General features: G+C 39.3%; 1 protein-coding gene across 2 annotated transcripts in view; it reads left to right on the top strand.

Moving 5' to 3' along the window:
• Positions 1-1,448: 1,448 nt before the first annotated feature.
• Positions 1,449-15,734, top strand: part of LOC117288814 (serine/threonine-protein phosphatase 4 regulatory subunit 1-like) — a 57,654-nt gene continuing 43,368 nt past the window's right edge. Inside the window, exons 1-2 of one of the 2 annotated variants that reach the window (XM_033769662.1) lie at positions 1,449-1,626; positions 13,549-13,675. In XM_033769662.1, coding sequence (XP_033625553.1) covers positions 1,569-1,626; positions 13,549-13,675 — 185 coding nt within the window. In that variant the 5' untranslated portion in view covers positions 1,449-1,568. Of the gene's footprint in view, positions 1,627-2,056; positions 2,166-13,548; positions 13,676-15,734 lie in introns of those variants that run through there. The other variant, XM_033769661.1, reaches the window with a different exon arrangement.

The following is a 15,734-nucleotide window of genomic DNA, read 5'->3' as shown; positions in this document are numbered from 1 at the left end:
AGGGCACCCTGTGAGGAAACTAAAAGGGCACCAAGGCAATGACCAGGGCACAATGAGGCAATCACATTCATTGCCTATATATACGTGAAGCGTCATGCCTCACTGTCAGAATTTCTTCAAGATGTCTCCGATATTCATGTTGTAATCTGTCTTATCTAATCATTCAGGGATGAGAAACTTCAGACTTTTATCTGAATTAAGACTTTTTAAAGTCGACCTGGTGAAGAAAATCAGTTTTTATTTTAATCCACCAACAATGTACAAGGAAATCTTTCCCTTTGATCTATTGTTCTGGTGCCGACAACACCATTCCTAAAAACCATGTGAAATGTCAACTGCAAGGGTTACCCAAAGGTGAAAATGTCATCATCAAAACATACCTTCTAAAAGTTGGATCCTAGTTTTAAGCATGTTGTCAGCAATGACTCTCATCCCTGATCATTATAAATTGAAGATTTTGTGCATGTCAATGAGCTTGAGCAGACTAAACATACATGAATGAATTTCATGTTGCCATAAATAACTCGGCACTTTGTCCAAACTCAGTGTGTACACAGATAATACATAGCAAGATCATGTTTGCTATTAGTCCAGTGTACTTCATGTATTATTCATTTCTATAATTTCACACCCCTCCCCTCAACCTTAAACATTTTGAAAGTGAAAATAAAAACATCCTCGCATTCCCTGAAGTAAACATGTAACAAACCATGCATATTTACTGATTCAATTCAAGCAACTACTAGCGCCTGTTAGTATCACAGTAAAAAAGAAACACCCACAGAATTCAATTTGATCAGTCCCACTCCTCTGGAAAAAATTTACTCCGGGGAAGGAAAAAAAAAACCTGGCGTCTGAAATTTGAATGCATAATTAAATGACAAAGATTTAATTATTGGTGTATTAAATCCTATGTAGTTGGACCACCCTATCGTATAAGGTAGCTCCTTGGAGTGGTCTTATCAGCTTGCTTTGCGTTCCACTGAGCACGAGATAGTTTAAAGCCCGGACTTGATTCCCCCGGAGAACGTAAATAAGGATTTTCATCTCCCTGGTGTCATCCTCATGACCAGTCAGTTAAGAGCTACTCTGTGCTACTCTGTGCTACTCTGTGCGCAGTCGGCCAGCATTCCAATGAGGTAAATTGCCTTGTGCTCTGGTGTACTGGAGGTGTATGATCAGACTAACCAAAGAGACGGGCTTGACATTCTGCTAACAAGATGCTTGTGTTTCCTCCGGTTGCGCACACAAACCGGGGCAATTGTCAACTCCTGGTCTCTCAGTGTACTGCAATCAGTTTGAGTCGATTTTCACCTCAATTTTGTTTGATAAGTTAAAATGGTGAGATGGAAACAATTCCAGCCGATTGTGCTGATGAGTTCTCAGTAGTGTTTCCCCACCTTTGAAGTTAATATTATTTTTATGAATACGATTTTGTTGTTGTGGCATTGGATGTCAATTTGGTACATCATCACTACCTACCAGAGAAAGGGACCTACCTACACAGTATAATTGCTTTTACAACTGGGCCTAGTGTATAGTGAGGAGAGACATTCACTGAGTGAAGGATGGATTACGTAGAGGCCTTCAATCAGAAATTGATGGTACTGGCCCACGTCACCATTGGTAAGCTCATAATATCTCCTTGTGATATGGTAACCTCATTTCCTACTTAACATTTTTTTTTTTTTTTTTCTCGAGGCTGGAGTTTTTCTGAACTGTAAAAGCCTAGAGTCTGACTATTTGAGATGGCCTCCATGGTATATTAAGACTGGACCAAGTTCCCAGTTGGTGTTCGTTTCATCCCAAGGCCCTGTTTCTTCCTGTTTTTTACCCTGTGGCCGCTGCAGGGACACGTGAAAAAAAATTCCTGCACGATTTATTGCTTATGGAGGCAATAAGAATGCAATGTGGGAATGTTATGTTGTGTGTGGTGTGGGGACTTTCAGCGGCTCTGTGAATATTCCATCTTGTCTTTCTTACTCGGTGACTTTTGAAGTCTTGAGATTGCGGGCAATGATTTGACAGGAAGTTGATGGGAAATATGGACAAAGAGATGCTGTATAAACCAGTGGATGATTGGAGAAGCACGGGCAAGAATCGAAGGAAAAAGCCACCTCCGTTTCCTCCACAACTGTCGCCCAAGCCCGTGGCTATAGTCCTTGGTAAAGTCTCACATTCTTTTCTCTAAATATTTCATCAAACATGGCTTCTATTTGGTGGCCAGTGGTGAATGTTAATATTAATTTCTAGTAATTAATAACAACTAGAACAGACTGAACATCGGGTTTAAAAAATAGATGATCGATGAACGAATTATAAATCTGTATCCACACTGTGAGAAATGGGAGTGTACATGTGTATTTTACTACTCTTCCCTACCCTGTGAAGGGTTTACTAGTCTCTCTCACATTCTTTTCTCTCCGTTTCACTTCTACCTCTTGGCGGCCAGTGGTAGTAACAAAATAAAAATCAACAGTGAGAAATAGGTGTGTATTTGACTGTACTCCCCCATAGCCTGTGAATAGTTGGTGTCTAGTCTCGCATTCTTTTCTGTGTTTCGAAGATGGCTTCTAACTGGTGGCGCCTGGTATCAATGTAAATTGCTAGTAATAAAATACAAATCTGTATCCTAAGTCAGAAATTGGTATATTTCATTTGACTGTACTCTTCCCTGCCGTATCATGTGAATAGTTACGATTTAGGAATTACTCTTTAGAGGTAATAAAACTGATTTTGATTTGTGTGAGCGAAGCAGACATCCGATGATTTATGAGGGATATTTTAAATGTAAACCTACATAGCGATAAATTGAAATGACATAAGGTGTGAAATGAAATGAAACTGTTTGACTAAATGTCAAAGGTCACGACCTTTATATGCTGAAATATGTGATGTGTTACAGCTGAAAGTGTATGAACTAAATAAACATAAAGTGTTCTATTAATATGTACACTTCTTGATAAGCAAAGTTAGTTTGTTAACATAGAGAGTGGATAGTTTTAATTCATGTTCACTTTAAGAACGTTTTCTAGAAAATAAAAAGTATTATCAACGACAGAAATCAGGTAAAAAGATAATTTTTTATATATATTTTTTTATGTATATTTTTTTTTTGCATTGTCACAAATGGGCTACTGAAAAAACTTGCAGGCGACCCAACATTTGTTCGTTGCCCTAAAATAGTTCAGGGAAACACAGTTTATGTATGTTCACCTCCCTCGACAAAAAATTTCAGTCTTTTTCATTTTTTTTCAGAATCTCATCCCTGATATTTTACCAAATTGGTCATTGTGATTTTGAGCAAAGGAATTTTTTTTAAACAAAAACAATTTTGACATGTTTTTTTTTTCTTTCAATGTGTGTTTTGAAATAAATGAAGAATTGTACAGCATTTGAGAAAGACTGGTTGAAATGTCAGGCCACCATCTATTTTTTCGGAATTTTTTTTTCAAATAAATTGACATTGTCCAATTTATCAAGCGGGTTATATCAGATTGGGAACACCTCCATGGACAGTTGTCATAGCATTACAGGCCTGTAACTACACGGCAACGACGACAGCCATGGCCGTCCATGCCCTTTTAACTGGCCCTGATGCCCCTCGCATGTTTTGCATACCTGAGCAAAGAATGTCGACTGAACGTATTGTGTGCATACTGAATGCTTACATTGAGTAGCAACTGGTAATTTTTGAGTAGTACAATGTAGTTATTGACATAATTTTTGTAGCATTTTGCTACGCTATAGTAGGGAAATCGTTCAGTGATGGTTATTTACTACAAATCACTAGTATTGTTGTCATCTCATCTCACATGTCTCATGTTGCTTTCGTCATCGTATACGGTGTTAGTAAGCGAGTAAATAATGAACTGCTGACGATTGAATATAACATCCATCTTCCCTAATCACCAATAAATCATATCCTCAGTGGTCTGGCACCCCACCTTCCATAACCACCATACATATGCTGAAGTCAATGGATTAACAGTCGGCCTACATGAAATGGGATCTTTCCAAATAAATAAGGCTGTGTGTGATTGGGTGGAGAGTAGTGATTGATATGAAAGGCTGTTTGTGATTGGGTGTTTGAGGTGTAGTGAAGAAGAGAGAGTGATACTGATAGAGTGACCTTTAAATGAGAAATATTTGAAGTACGTCGGTGATAAATTAACTCTGTCATATCCGCGATGGTTGATGCAGTATCATGCCATGCATTGTTTTGGGACTTTCTCTCTAATCAATTCTTTATGATACGTGTACCAAATACAAATTGCAGTTTAGTCAAAGATGTTCTGTATAGGACTTGATGGATTGATTTGTTAGGGAAACAACTACAAACTCTGTAATGTTGTTTTAGTATTATTTGTCAATCATAATCAAGTTTTTTTTTTTTTCTGAATGGAGCCAGTAAATCAATATAAATTCAATAGTCTGTTTTTATTATCACACATACATGTACACACAGTAAAAATCCATTCGGGTTTGTAAGTTTAAAGGAACACGTTGCCTTGGATCGGTCGAGTTGGTCTTTGAAAAGCGTTCTGTAACCGTTTGTTATCAAATCGATATGGTTAGAAAGATGTTGTAAAAGTAGAATACAATGATCTACACAAATATGCCTCGAAATTGCGTAGTTTTCTTTTTACCTCGTCGACTAACACGGTCTGCCATTTTTGGGAGTCAAATTTTTGACTCCCATAAATGGCCGACCGTGTTAGTTTGCGACCTAAAATGAAAACCGTGCAATTTTGAGTGATACTTGTGTGGATCATTATATCTACTTTTATTAAAACATCTTTCTAACCATATGCATTTCATAACAACGGTTTCAAACGCTCTTTATAGACCAACTAGACCAACACATACTACAACCACGTGATACACAGTAACAATTTGATCTTGAGGCACGCATTCAGAAAACACTGTCATTCACTAACTGAATATGCCATTCCTTCAGAATATGATTGGGTTTTCTACTTGAATCAAGATTCATGTTAACATGATGTTTCTTATTAGAATATTCATACTGATAATCATGATACACCTGTTCAGATGATTATCAATAATTGATTGATTTTCATTCAATTAAATATTGCAACTCCATTGTTGATGTTAGAAATTAAAACACTATAACACCCTGGCTTTTTGCATGATGTGATACAACAGCCGTATTACTTGTATGCTGTGAATCCCAAGTATGGCTTCCGGATTGAAAGAAGGGAATAATGAGTTTGTTTTATGAGATTACCAAGTTACCAAAGTCCACGTGTACAATCTATGTGTAGTGTACTGTATGGGTAGTGAGTACCAGGGACTGTAGTTTGTACACATGGGTGTAATGCAGCATTGCAGGCCCAGCACTACTCAGGGGTCAGTTAGGTCACATTGGGGTCAAAGAGTTATTTTCCTGTAGACTGTTCACACACACATGCAGAGGGGCATGTTAGGTCTCCTGTGAGTTGTGATGTGGCAAACCACATGGCATTATTTCACTCTACTACATCAGAATCTCACACAGTTTTTTTTTGACTGACCTCGCCGAAAAATAGACTGGAATTTGGTGAATTTTCAGTGGTTTTGGGTTGACCTTGGTCTGGAGTGGTTGAGCACTGGTGGAAGAGATCATGGATTGGACTATAACAGGTGTTGTCCATAGTAGTTTGTGTCCTGAGCTGAGGACAGGTTTTAATTAGGTAGTGTTGTTCATCAGAAAGCACAGTGGGGGTGTTGGGGTGGCTTGATGGTGGGTAGCCCACTCTCTCTCTGTGGCTGGTGGTCTGAGTTGCATCAATATGGTCAAGAGATGATCCAATGTGGCAGTGCTAACTTGGTGTTCATGACAATCTCTTGTTTTCCGCTAATTAACTGGTAAGTACTTGTATTAACACTATTATACTGTACTCCATAGATTTAGCCAGGATTTGGTCAAAGGGAGCCAGGGTTTGGTAAAAGGGTGTAACATTGAGAACATTTTTAAAAACTGAGTGTCCAAGTTGTTCTTTATGTTCATGTAAATGGCAGAAAAAACAGGGTGTCCGAATTTAAAACAGGGTGACCAAAAGACACCCGGACATCCCTCTAGCTAACACTATGCTGTACTCATGAGAGTTGCTTAATTACTGATATCTGATATGCTGTTATACTCTACTGGAGAAAGAAACGGGTGCTGATTTCTGATTTTGTTCCAAAGTTCCAAAATCTATATTTTTCTCGTAGAGTGCCCCTCGCCAGAGGGAAAAAATGCCATCCCTTCAAGAGTGAAGTTCAAGGCCTGTCCATGACCCTCCCATGAACATTCAATGATTTAACTGGACTGTTTTCAAAAAAGATATTTAAAACCACAGCATGAATTTCACTGCACCATTTTATAACAAGTTTGACATTCAAGTACCAACTATATGCACCCAAGTACTCATTATTCCGATGGCTTGCAGAGAGAGAGAGAGAGAGAGAGAGAGTCGAACCGCTCAAATCTGGAGCTACCTCAAAGAAATCACTAAGTGCACGTAGACCTGTCTATGTTGAGTTGACCCACATGAAATATAATATTCTCAATTGGACGGTCTCTTGTCATATTCAATTGGGCTCCCGTTGGATTTCTAATCAACTTAGACAAGAACATTCATTGCATGGGAATGAAAAAATTTGTAAGTCGTTTTGTGGTTTGATTTGTTACACAAGTTTGGGAGTGAGTGCAGCCAGTCTTGGGGATGGTGGTGTTACATTTCAGACTTATAATGTATTCGGGGCATTGAAGTGAAAGCAAGATACCTGGAAAGTGGAGCAAAGTCTGAAAACATATTCTATTTAAAGAGGGCATCTTTATTCATCAGGCATGGAACTTGTCAGCTGATCAGCTGATTTTTCTCTTTTTCTTTTTAAAACAGTGCCATAGAAAACTGAAAAACACTTTATGAAGTGTCTTCAGATTTTTAAAAGGTGAACAAAAATACGAACGTTTCTCAGCGTTTTTATTTTGTCATCTGATCGTTTTTATGAATTGAATGTGTACATCAGAAAGGGAGTGTTTTAAATGAAGCTGCATTTACTTGATTTGCACTCCCAATTAGTAAATTTAGACGGCTTAAATCAGGAATGTAGTGAATTAAGTTTAGAATTGCCCTTTAAGTCTAAATGTAATATTAACTGAAAATATTGTTCTATTTCTGAAGCGTAAAGGTCATAACGTGTGTGCAATTCAGCATGGCATGGTTCTGGCTTAACTGTTCCTGATGAATGGTCATTATCGGGAATTATCTCCTTAACTATCAAATGATAGAAAACCCAATTTTTGGCGGGTATCAAAGTTCATGGGAACACAGGCACCTGGTGTTCCCTCTATTGAAAAGCTGGATCCCTCACAATAGGAACATACCTAGCTGCCCGGGCTATGGCATTTTGTTGTCAAATATATCGCCTTTCTCTCTTGTTTTACTTGAATTCCAGCGGCTGTTATCGCTGATCAAGACTCTATTACCGACGACAGGGGTATACCACATTGGTATTTAGTTGGCTGAGACGTTATAGGTGTGTGCTTTTGACTCCATGCCGAGAGCCTCAGCCATCTAAGCTGTCCTGGGGGCTGGTATGGTAGGTTTCATCTACGATATCCACCAGCATTGACTACTCTTTTTTTTGCCTCAATTAATTGTAAGAAAACAGGGTCACGTTCCACCCACTGGGCGTCGATCGTACACGTATTACCTCCTTGTCTCCACCTACTTTCTTTGCAATGGCTGATGGGAAAGCGAGTCGCTGCACAGTGGTGGCGGAATGCTCAACGAAGGAAGTACCGGCGTGGTGGCTTATAAACGGGGCGACTCATCGTGTCTGTTAGACACAATGTGGATTGGATTGAGCAGGAAACAGACGAAGAGGTGTGTGGTTACAGGGTGTAGAGGGTCTTGTAAACAGGTGTATTGGTACAGGTGTTGATAGGAGACGAGTAGAGGGGAGTGTGTGTGTACAACAGAGACATCTTTTTTACCCAAGGAGATATTCAAGATGTTGGATATTGCGTGTAGGAGAGCCGATCCAGAGGAAATGAGAAATTGTTGTGTTTCGGCTGAGGCGGCGACCACTGCTACTAGTGCTGTGATTTGTTTCATAATGGTATGTATTTTTTGGATGGGTTGAAAATGCTTAACTTCAAGGAGACTGTCATGATTGAGTGAATTTTATCCATAAAGCAGCCAAAATTGTATCTGTAGTAGTTTTTTTTTAGTGAACAACCATGATCAGTGTAACGTACAATGTATACATACATTGTACATCACAAAGAACATGATAAGACTACTATTTTGTTAAACTACATTCCTCCCCCTTAAGACTGTAGCGGTTACCGTTTGTGGTCTTGCAGCTTTTCCAAAATTTATGACACTAATTTATAGCAAATGATCTTTGTGTGTGTGTTACTGGTAGTTTATATTTTAGTTGAAAATCCATGAGCAGTGTATGCGATGTACATCACAATGAACATCTTAAGGCCTTCTCAAGACTGACTGTTAGTCTTTCATGTAGGCCCAGACTGTTGCTATTATTGTGGTCCTGCAGCTTTGCAAAATTTGATGCCAGTGATTATAGCAAATCATCTTTGTGCATTGCACTGTGTCCATGTTTTGCAGAGATTTCATTTCATTGTAAACTTTAGTCCAAACTATCATCCCTTCTCTCTCATGAGCACTGTATCAAAATCGGATTCCTAATTGGTAGCAGTAACAGAAAACCTTGATTATTTTTCACACAAGAGCAATTAAGCAGGGGTCCCTTGCTAAATTGGAGCATGGCTGTACAATTTTACAAAAGTGTACTCGTGTGAAAGGGCATCAATTTTTTTCTGCTGTCCAAGTTCTCGTGCAAAATCTTGTCAAACATTGCTATATTTTACAACCATGCTAAAATGAAGCAAGGGACCTCAGTTAAATTGCTGTGGTGTGAATCAGGATCATGTCATACTTCTCCATGTTACCTTCATTCATTCAGTCATCTGTTGTAAACCATCATCTCTAGCTCAGCCGACATGACATTCCAAACCACACCACTTCCTCCAGCCATTGCCACATTCCGATCATGTATATTTATCCGCTTTCTTCGTGCCAATTTTTTCCGAGCCACAATGTGTGTGATTCTGAGGACCTGGTATTGATACGGGACACACAGGTGCGTAGGAGAAAGGTTGCTTCAAGTCAAAAATATTTATTTTATTACCCGTTGTTTAAGGTTGATGGTTATTCAAAGAAGACAGTGTGAAGTTTTCCATCATGTGGGATTTTTATTGAAAGGCAGTGGACACTATTGGTAATTACTCAAAATAATTATTGGCATAAAACCTTTCTTGGTGACGCGTAATGGGGAGAGGTTGATGGTATAAAACATTGTGAGAAACTGCTCCCTCTGAAGTGCCATAGTTTTCGAGAAAGAAGTAATTTTCCACGAATTTGATTTTGAGACCTCAAGTTTAGAACTTGAGGTCTCTAAATCAACCATCTAAACGCACACAACTTCGTGTGACAAGGGTTATTTTTTTTTCATTGTTATCTCGCAACTTCGATGACCGATTGAGCTCAAATTTTCACATGTTTGTTATTTTATGCATATGTTGAGATACACCAACTGTCTAGGCTAGTCTTTGACAATTACCAATAGTGTCCACTGCCTTTAAAAGAGTTGCAAAGTTCAGGGAAAAAAGAGACTCAATGATGGAAAGTAGTTGATGTGGGGTTGAACCATAGAGTTATATATAAGAACTAGAGGGCGCACTGGCCTATATATGCGACCCGGCATGCGCGCAGGCGGCCATTTTCTAAGTTGACAAAGCAGGCATTGCACAGCGTGTGTTAGTGCGGCCATTTTGTAAGTTGACAAAACAGCATCGCGTAGCATTCAATAAACACAAACTCCAGCGTGTGTTTCATATTCAACACGCGTACAGAATGGGCCGCTTTCTAAGGGCACCAAGGCAATGGAGACAAATGTAAAAGTACCGTCTTTTGCTCCTACAAAGAGTGCCATCATCAAATACATTTCATTGCAAGTTCACCGAGGGGGGTGGCAGCTTAAAGTAATCATTTTTAGCAGACCATGACTGAAGATGAGACTTAATTACCAAACGGTTACATCTTGGTTTTATGTGCGAGCCAAGAAATCTAAGATGTTTGTCGGACTCCATCATTAGGATACATTATTCCATTATTCAATGCTGTGTGTACTTTTAAGAAATGCATCTTAATAATATGCAATGACCATCTGAAAAGAGCAAGCTATTTTTGTGCGACCATTTTCTTGAATGTTGATATTGAAACAACAGCTGCTTCACTGTGAGGGATCTTGGACGTCTCTACAGAGACTAAAGTCTTTTTCTTGTAAATCGTTGAGATGGCGGTGGCTTGTCATTTCATTGAGAGAGGCATAGTTGGTAATGTGTACAATGTGTGTGGTACTGTACTGTCAATATCCTTGGACGATCGAATTCATATCAAGGATTGAACTACAGTACATGTAAACAGTTGTACCATACCGGAAATTAGTTTCTCTTGAATTCATTTGAGCATGAAAAGATATGTAAATATGCGTAGAGAAAAGGATCTGTGTCTAAATATATGCGTACCATTGAAACCTAAAAACTCCTTGATACAAATATTGTAATAATACGTCGTATTTCCTTGTGGAGATCTAGTGTACATGTCATGCATGAACAAGCTGAGTTTGTAGCAAAGAGCAGACTCGGGGCCTCAAATTAACCAATGGCACCAAGGGCAATTGCTGTGGTGCCCTGTGCTTTTGCTGCATTGCCCTTTGCAAAGTTTTGAAACATAATTTGTCCTCATACACTGTAGAAGTGCCCCTTACTAGAGAAAAATTGCTATGCCCCGGCAATAACCAATGGCACCAAGGGCAATTGCTGTGGTGCTCTGTGCTTTTGCTGCATTGCCCTTTGCAAAGTTTTGAAACATAAGTTGTCCTCATACACTGTACAAGTGCCCCTTACTAGAGAAAAATTGCTATGCTCCGGCAATAACCAATGGCACCAAGGGCAATTGATGTGGTGCTCTGTGCTTTTGCTGCATTGCCCTTTGCAAAGTTTTGAAACATAAGTTGTCCTCATACACTGTAGAAGTACCCCCTACTAGAGAAAAATTGCTATGCCCCGGCAAGAGTGAAGTTGAAGGCCTGCTGACTTTAATTTGAATTTATAGTAAATAGACTAACTTACAGCAGTGCATTTGTATTGCCCAAGCCGGTATGCTTCATATTTGAAAGGGCAAGGGCACCAAGGCATTTTCTCCTTGGTATGGTAAAGGGCACCCTATGAAGACATTTCTACTGGAGCATTTTAATGGCACTAAGGCAATGACCAGGGTGCATGGAGGCAATTGCCTTCCTTGCCTCCGTGAAGTATCAGGCCTTTAGTATCAGGCCTTTAGTATCAGGCCTTTAGTATCAGGCCTTTAGTATCAGGCCTTTAGTATCAGGCCTTTAGTATCAGGCCTTTAGTATCAGGCCTTTAGTATCAGGCCTTTAGTATCAGGCCTTTAGTATCAGGCCTTTAGAAATGTATGTGGACATGGTACTCTAAGACTTGTCACTGAAACTAAATGACTCATCTGTCTTTATGCAAGGAATTTTGCTGGACTGTAATTAGTGGCTAATATATTCATAAACAAGTTGAGTGAAGTGCTCATTGAGCTTAGATCTATCCAGCATTTATCCACTTGAGTCTTGACTTGAGTTCAACAACTTTGAAGCGATACGACTGTATTCAATTATTGAGGTTCAATTCTAAGCTATTCGTCCCTTGAGTTGACGAAGCGAACTGATAGTATTTCTCCCATGTGAGTTTTATAATTAAGTCAATCCTTCATGTGGTGTAATCTCAACCGCTCGGCATTCTATATCTTGTCTCATTGTTTTTTGTACTGATGTACACAACGCAGCGGGCGATGGAGAAAACTCAGATCTTGAATTTCAGTCTTGAATTTTTTTCTTGAGAAGGGCCAGCGATTTTACTCTGGTAAGGGGCACTTCTATGAGGTAAGCGGGCCTGATACTTCACGGAGGCAATGAAGGTGATTGCCTCCATGTCCCCTAGTCATTGCCTTGGTGCCCTTGAAATGCTCCAGTACAAAATTGCAATTTCATCATAGGGTGCCCTTTACCAAGGAGAAAATGCCATGGTGCCCTTGCCCTTTCAAAAACGAAGCAGACCAGCCTGAGAATGTCAACTTGTATTGAAACTTTGTGAAGGGCACTGCAGCAAAAGCTCAGGGCACAACAGCAAAAGCACAGGGCACCATGGCAAGTGCTGTGGGTGCCGTGGGTCATTTCACGGACATTGGTTTATGTTACCTTACAAAACCATACAACAGTTTGTGTTGTCTAGCGATTTCAAACTGTTGGCCTTAAATGCCTACTATGTATTCCACACAACAGAAATTTATCTGGTTTTTTTTGTTTTTTTTTAAGAAAGAAACAAATGAGATTTTGTTTTTTTTCCATTTCATAACATATGTATCTGTACAAATGATGTGTACAGTATGCATGTACCTGCATGGTCCATGCATTAATAATTCACTGTTATATTATCATTCAAAACCATCTGTTTATCAAATGAAACGTGTTGTACAAAGCTAGATGTACATTGGATCTTGGAGTGCTAGGGCAACACTTTGACCTCAAGGTTTTAGTGTCTGTAGGACACATCTTGGAATGGTAATAATTGGAATACAGCAACAGACGTCGTTGCATTCAAGTCGAATTCATAGTACTAAAAATAGACTGGTATGAGGTAGAAAATAGTCTGGCCCATTTCATGTACCGAGAAGTAGTGCATTAACTCTTGTCGGTGTATTCAGGGGACTAGATCCAGACTTATTCTTTGATCTGTTTACATACAGCATCTAAGGTGGATTTGAAACTTTGCATGGTGGGGAGTATAATTAGGTGAAATTTGTGCATGTGTAAAATTCGCTTCTGAGAAGAACCAGTGGTTGCCAACTCAACGTTTTGATCGGTATGCTCTGATCGTCTTGAGGAGAATGCTGGACTCTGTTGCTGAAGTACTTACTGCCTTGGAGATTTACTTGGAGTTGGGCTTCGCCCAATGCTGCTTGAAGGCTTCTCTAACCCTAGTCAGGGCTCGATTTAGACACTAGCCCGGTGTGCAATCACTAGTCAAGAGTGCTGCGAGCTAGTTAAGGAAAAGTGAACGCAAGGCCTGCCTGTTGGACAGGCTTCAAGTACAGGCCTCAAACTTCACAATTTTAAGGGAATACTCTGTTCCGGCGACCGGCGTGTGCTGTTAACCACCAAAATAAAAATAATTAATTTTGATCTAAAAAAAGGGCAATGGAGGTCAACAGAAAAAAAGGCCAAGGCATTTTTGGCCGTAAGAACGTAAGATTTTCTCGAAGTACCACAGCTAGTTAGAAGAGCACCAGCGGCCCTGGCCGTCATGGCCACAGGGAACTTTGAAGCCTTCAAGCAACTCCAAACATATTTATGAAATTTACAACTAACTTCTCTCTTTCATTTCTTTTCTTTTTGCAGTTGGAGATGAAGCTACCGATGATTTTCAGATGTTATCATCTGCCTTGGACTGTCAGATAGCAGATGAACTCCTGACTTCACTGGGAAGATTGCAGAAATACGCCTCTAATGACAATGGCTTCAATAGGTTAGTATACCAAAACAATAGCATTGCCTAATATACATTGTAAAACTTAAATGTTGGGAATGCTATGAACAAAACGCTCCGCCTGCGTACTGTGACAAAATTTAGGCAAGCAGAAAACCTGTGTACTGTGGCCAGTTCACTATGTGGGCAGGCACTGCAAGTCTGTGATGGTTTAAAAACAAAATCAAATTTCTGTTTAGTAAAGAAGTATATAAAAAAATTTGGCAGGCGTTTTTGCTGTGATTATTATCACTGTATTATATTACTCCATTTTTTGGGGGTTAAACAATCGAGTAAATTCAGGGTTCGAAATTAGCGGTTGCCCGGTCGCCAACTGTGAGCTGCGGGCGAGTCAAATCCCATCTTTACTAGTCTGCCAGGTCAAAAAAGTGTTCCTTGTCACCTAAAATGCGGGCTACGGTGGTGAAATCCAACATAGAGATTGGTTTTAAGTTTGTAAAATAGTTGGACTACTCTGGATTGTGCTAGATTTAAAGACACTGGACACTATTGGTAATTGTCAAAGACCAGTCTTTTCACTTGGTGTATCTCAACATATGTATAAAATAACAAACATGTGAAAATTTGAGCTCAAATGGTCGTTGAAGTTGCGAGATAATAATGAAGGGAAAAACACCCTTGTCACACAAAGTTGTGTGCTTTCAGATGCTTGATTTCGAGACCTCAAATTCTAAATCTGAGGTCTCAAAATCAAATTCGTGGAAAATTACTTCTTTCTCGAAAACTACGTCACTTCAGAGGAAGCCATTTCTCACAATGTTTCATGCTATCAACCTCTCCCCGTTACTCGTAATCAAGAAAGGTTTTATGATAATAATTATTTTGAGTAATTAACAATAGTGTCCACCGCCTTTAATGTGGCCTCGATTGCAATTGTGATCGTTATTTTCAGTATACAAACTTCAAAACATGCAAACTTCAAAACATGCATACAAATATAATTAGTCTGTCTCTCTTCTCTATGTTTCATACAGCGATATGTTTCATACAAACACACAAATTGTTTCAGGGATTAAACAAAAACTGAACAGTCATTGCTTTCTGCTACTAGAGCTTCTTCCATTTTTTATGGCCACAGATCTTTTTCTTACGCCGCACCGTTTCTTTGGAATAGTCTTCCTGTGCATATTTGCCAAGCTAATACTTTACAATGTTTTAAGTCCCTGTTGAAAACTCATTTGTTTAAAGCTTCTTTTTTGTAATTTGCCTATTTGTATCTTGTATCTTTCTCAAATTTTTTATTTTATTGTTTCTTTTATGCGCTTAGAGGCTTTTGCATTAGGCGCTTGTTTGTTTAAATTGAGCGAAATAGCTTGAGTATGACGTTGATCTTTGAGGAGGGTGTAGACATTGGTTTCAGGTCGGCTCTCTAACTAACAGACTCGGGCAAATTGATTGAAAACAAAAGCAATATCTAACCCGAATAAATGCGATGTCATGGCCATTGGGCTCATTTATATTGGTACTCCCATACTCCCCTCCACTGGGAACCTGCCCTCAGATAGCCCTAGAAAAACAACCCATTCAACATTGCTAGCCTTGTTACTACTATCTTATGTCAGGCTAGGTCAAAGGTCACAAGGTCAGATTTGGGCGGTAGGAGATGTTATTAGTTGCGGAGTGGCGGGTTTCATGACGTTTTGACTGGCGGGCATGCAGGTGCCAGATGTTGTGAATTGGATCACAAGATATCATTTGTGTGTGATATTATACAAAAGTCAAGCATGGAATGCACACATATGTTAACACCCATAGATATAAGATCGTGGTTGAGTTGTGGATGAGGGGGACATGTATGTATTAAAGTACTTCATTGATTGTGTGGAAACTTTCCTGGGATGATTATTTCGGTTGAGACAAGGGAGTTGGTAAATCGGGTCTGTGTAAGATACTCAAGTTGGTTAGAATGTGGACAAGGTGAGTATTTAATGTAATGTGTAATCAATCATTGCGGTTTGTCAGTCATTTCAAGGCACTGGACAGTATTCTCACCCCAATATATGCATAGAGTAACAAATCTGTGGAAATATGGGCTTAA

Source organism: Asterias rubens, chromosome 4 (assembly GCF_902459465.1).
Source record: "Asterias rubens chromosome 4, eAstRub1.3, whole genome shotgun sequence".
NCBI lineage: Eukaryota > Metazoa > Echinodermata > Asteroidea > Forcipulatida > Asteriidae > Asterias > Asterias rubens.
The sequence above is the reverse complement of the archived record's forward strand: the minus strand, read 5'-3'. Positions and strand labels throughout refer to the sequence as shown.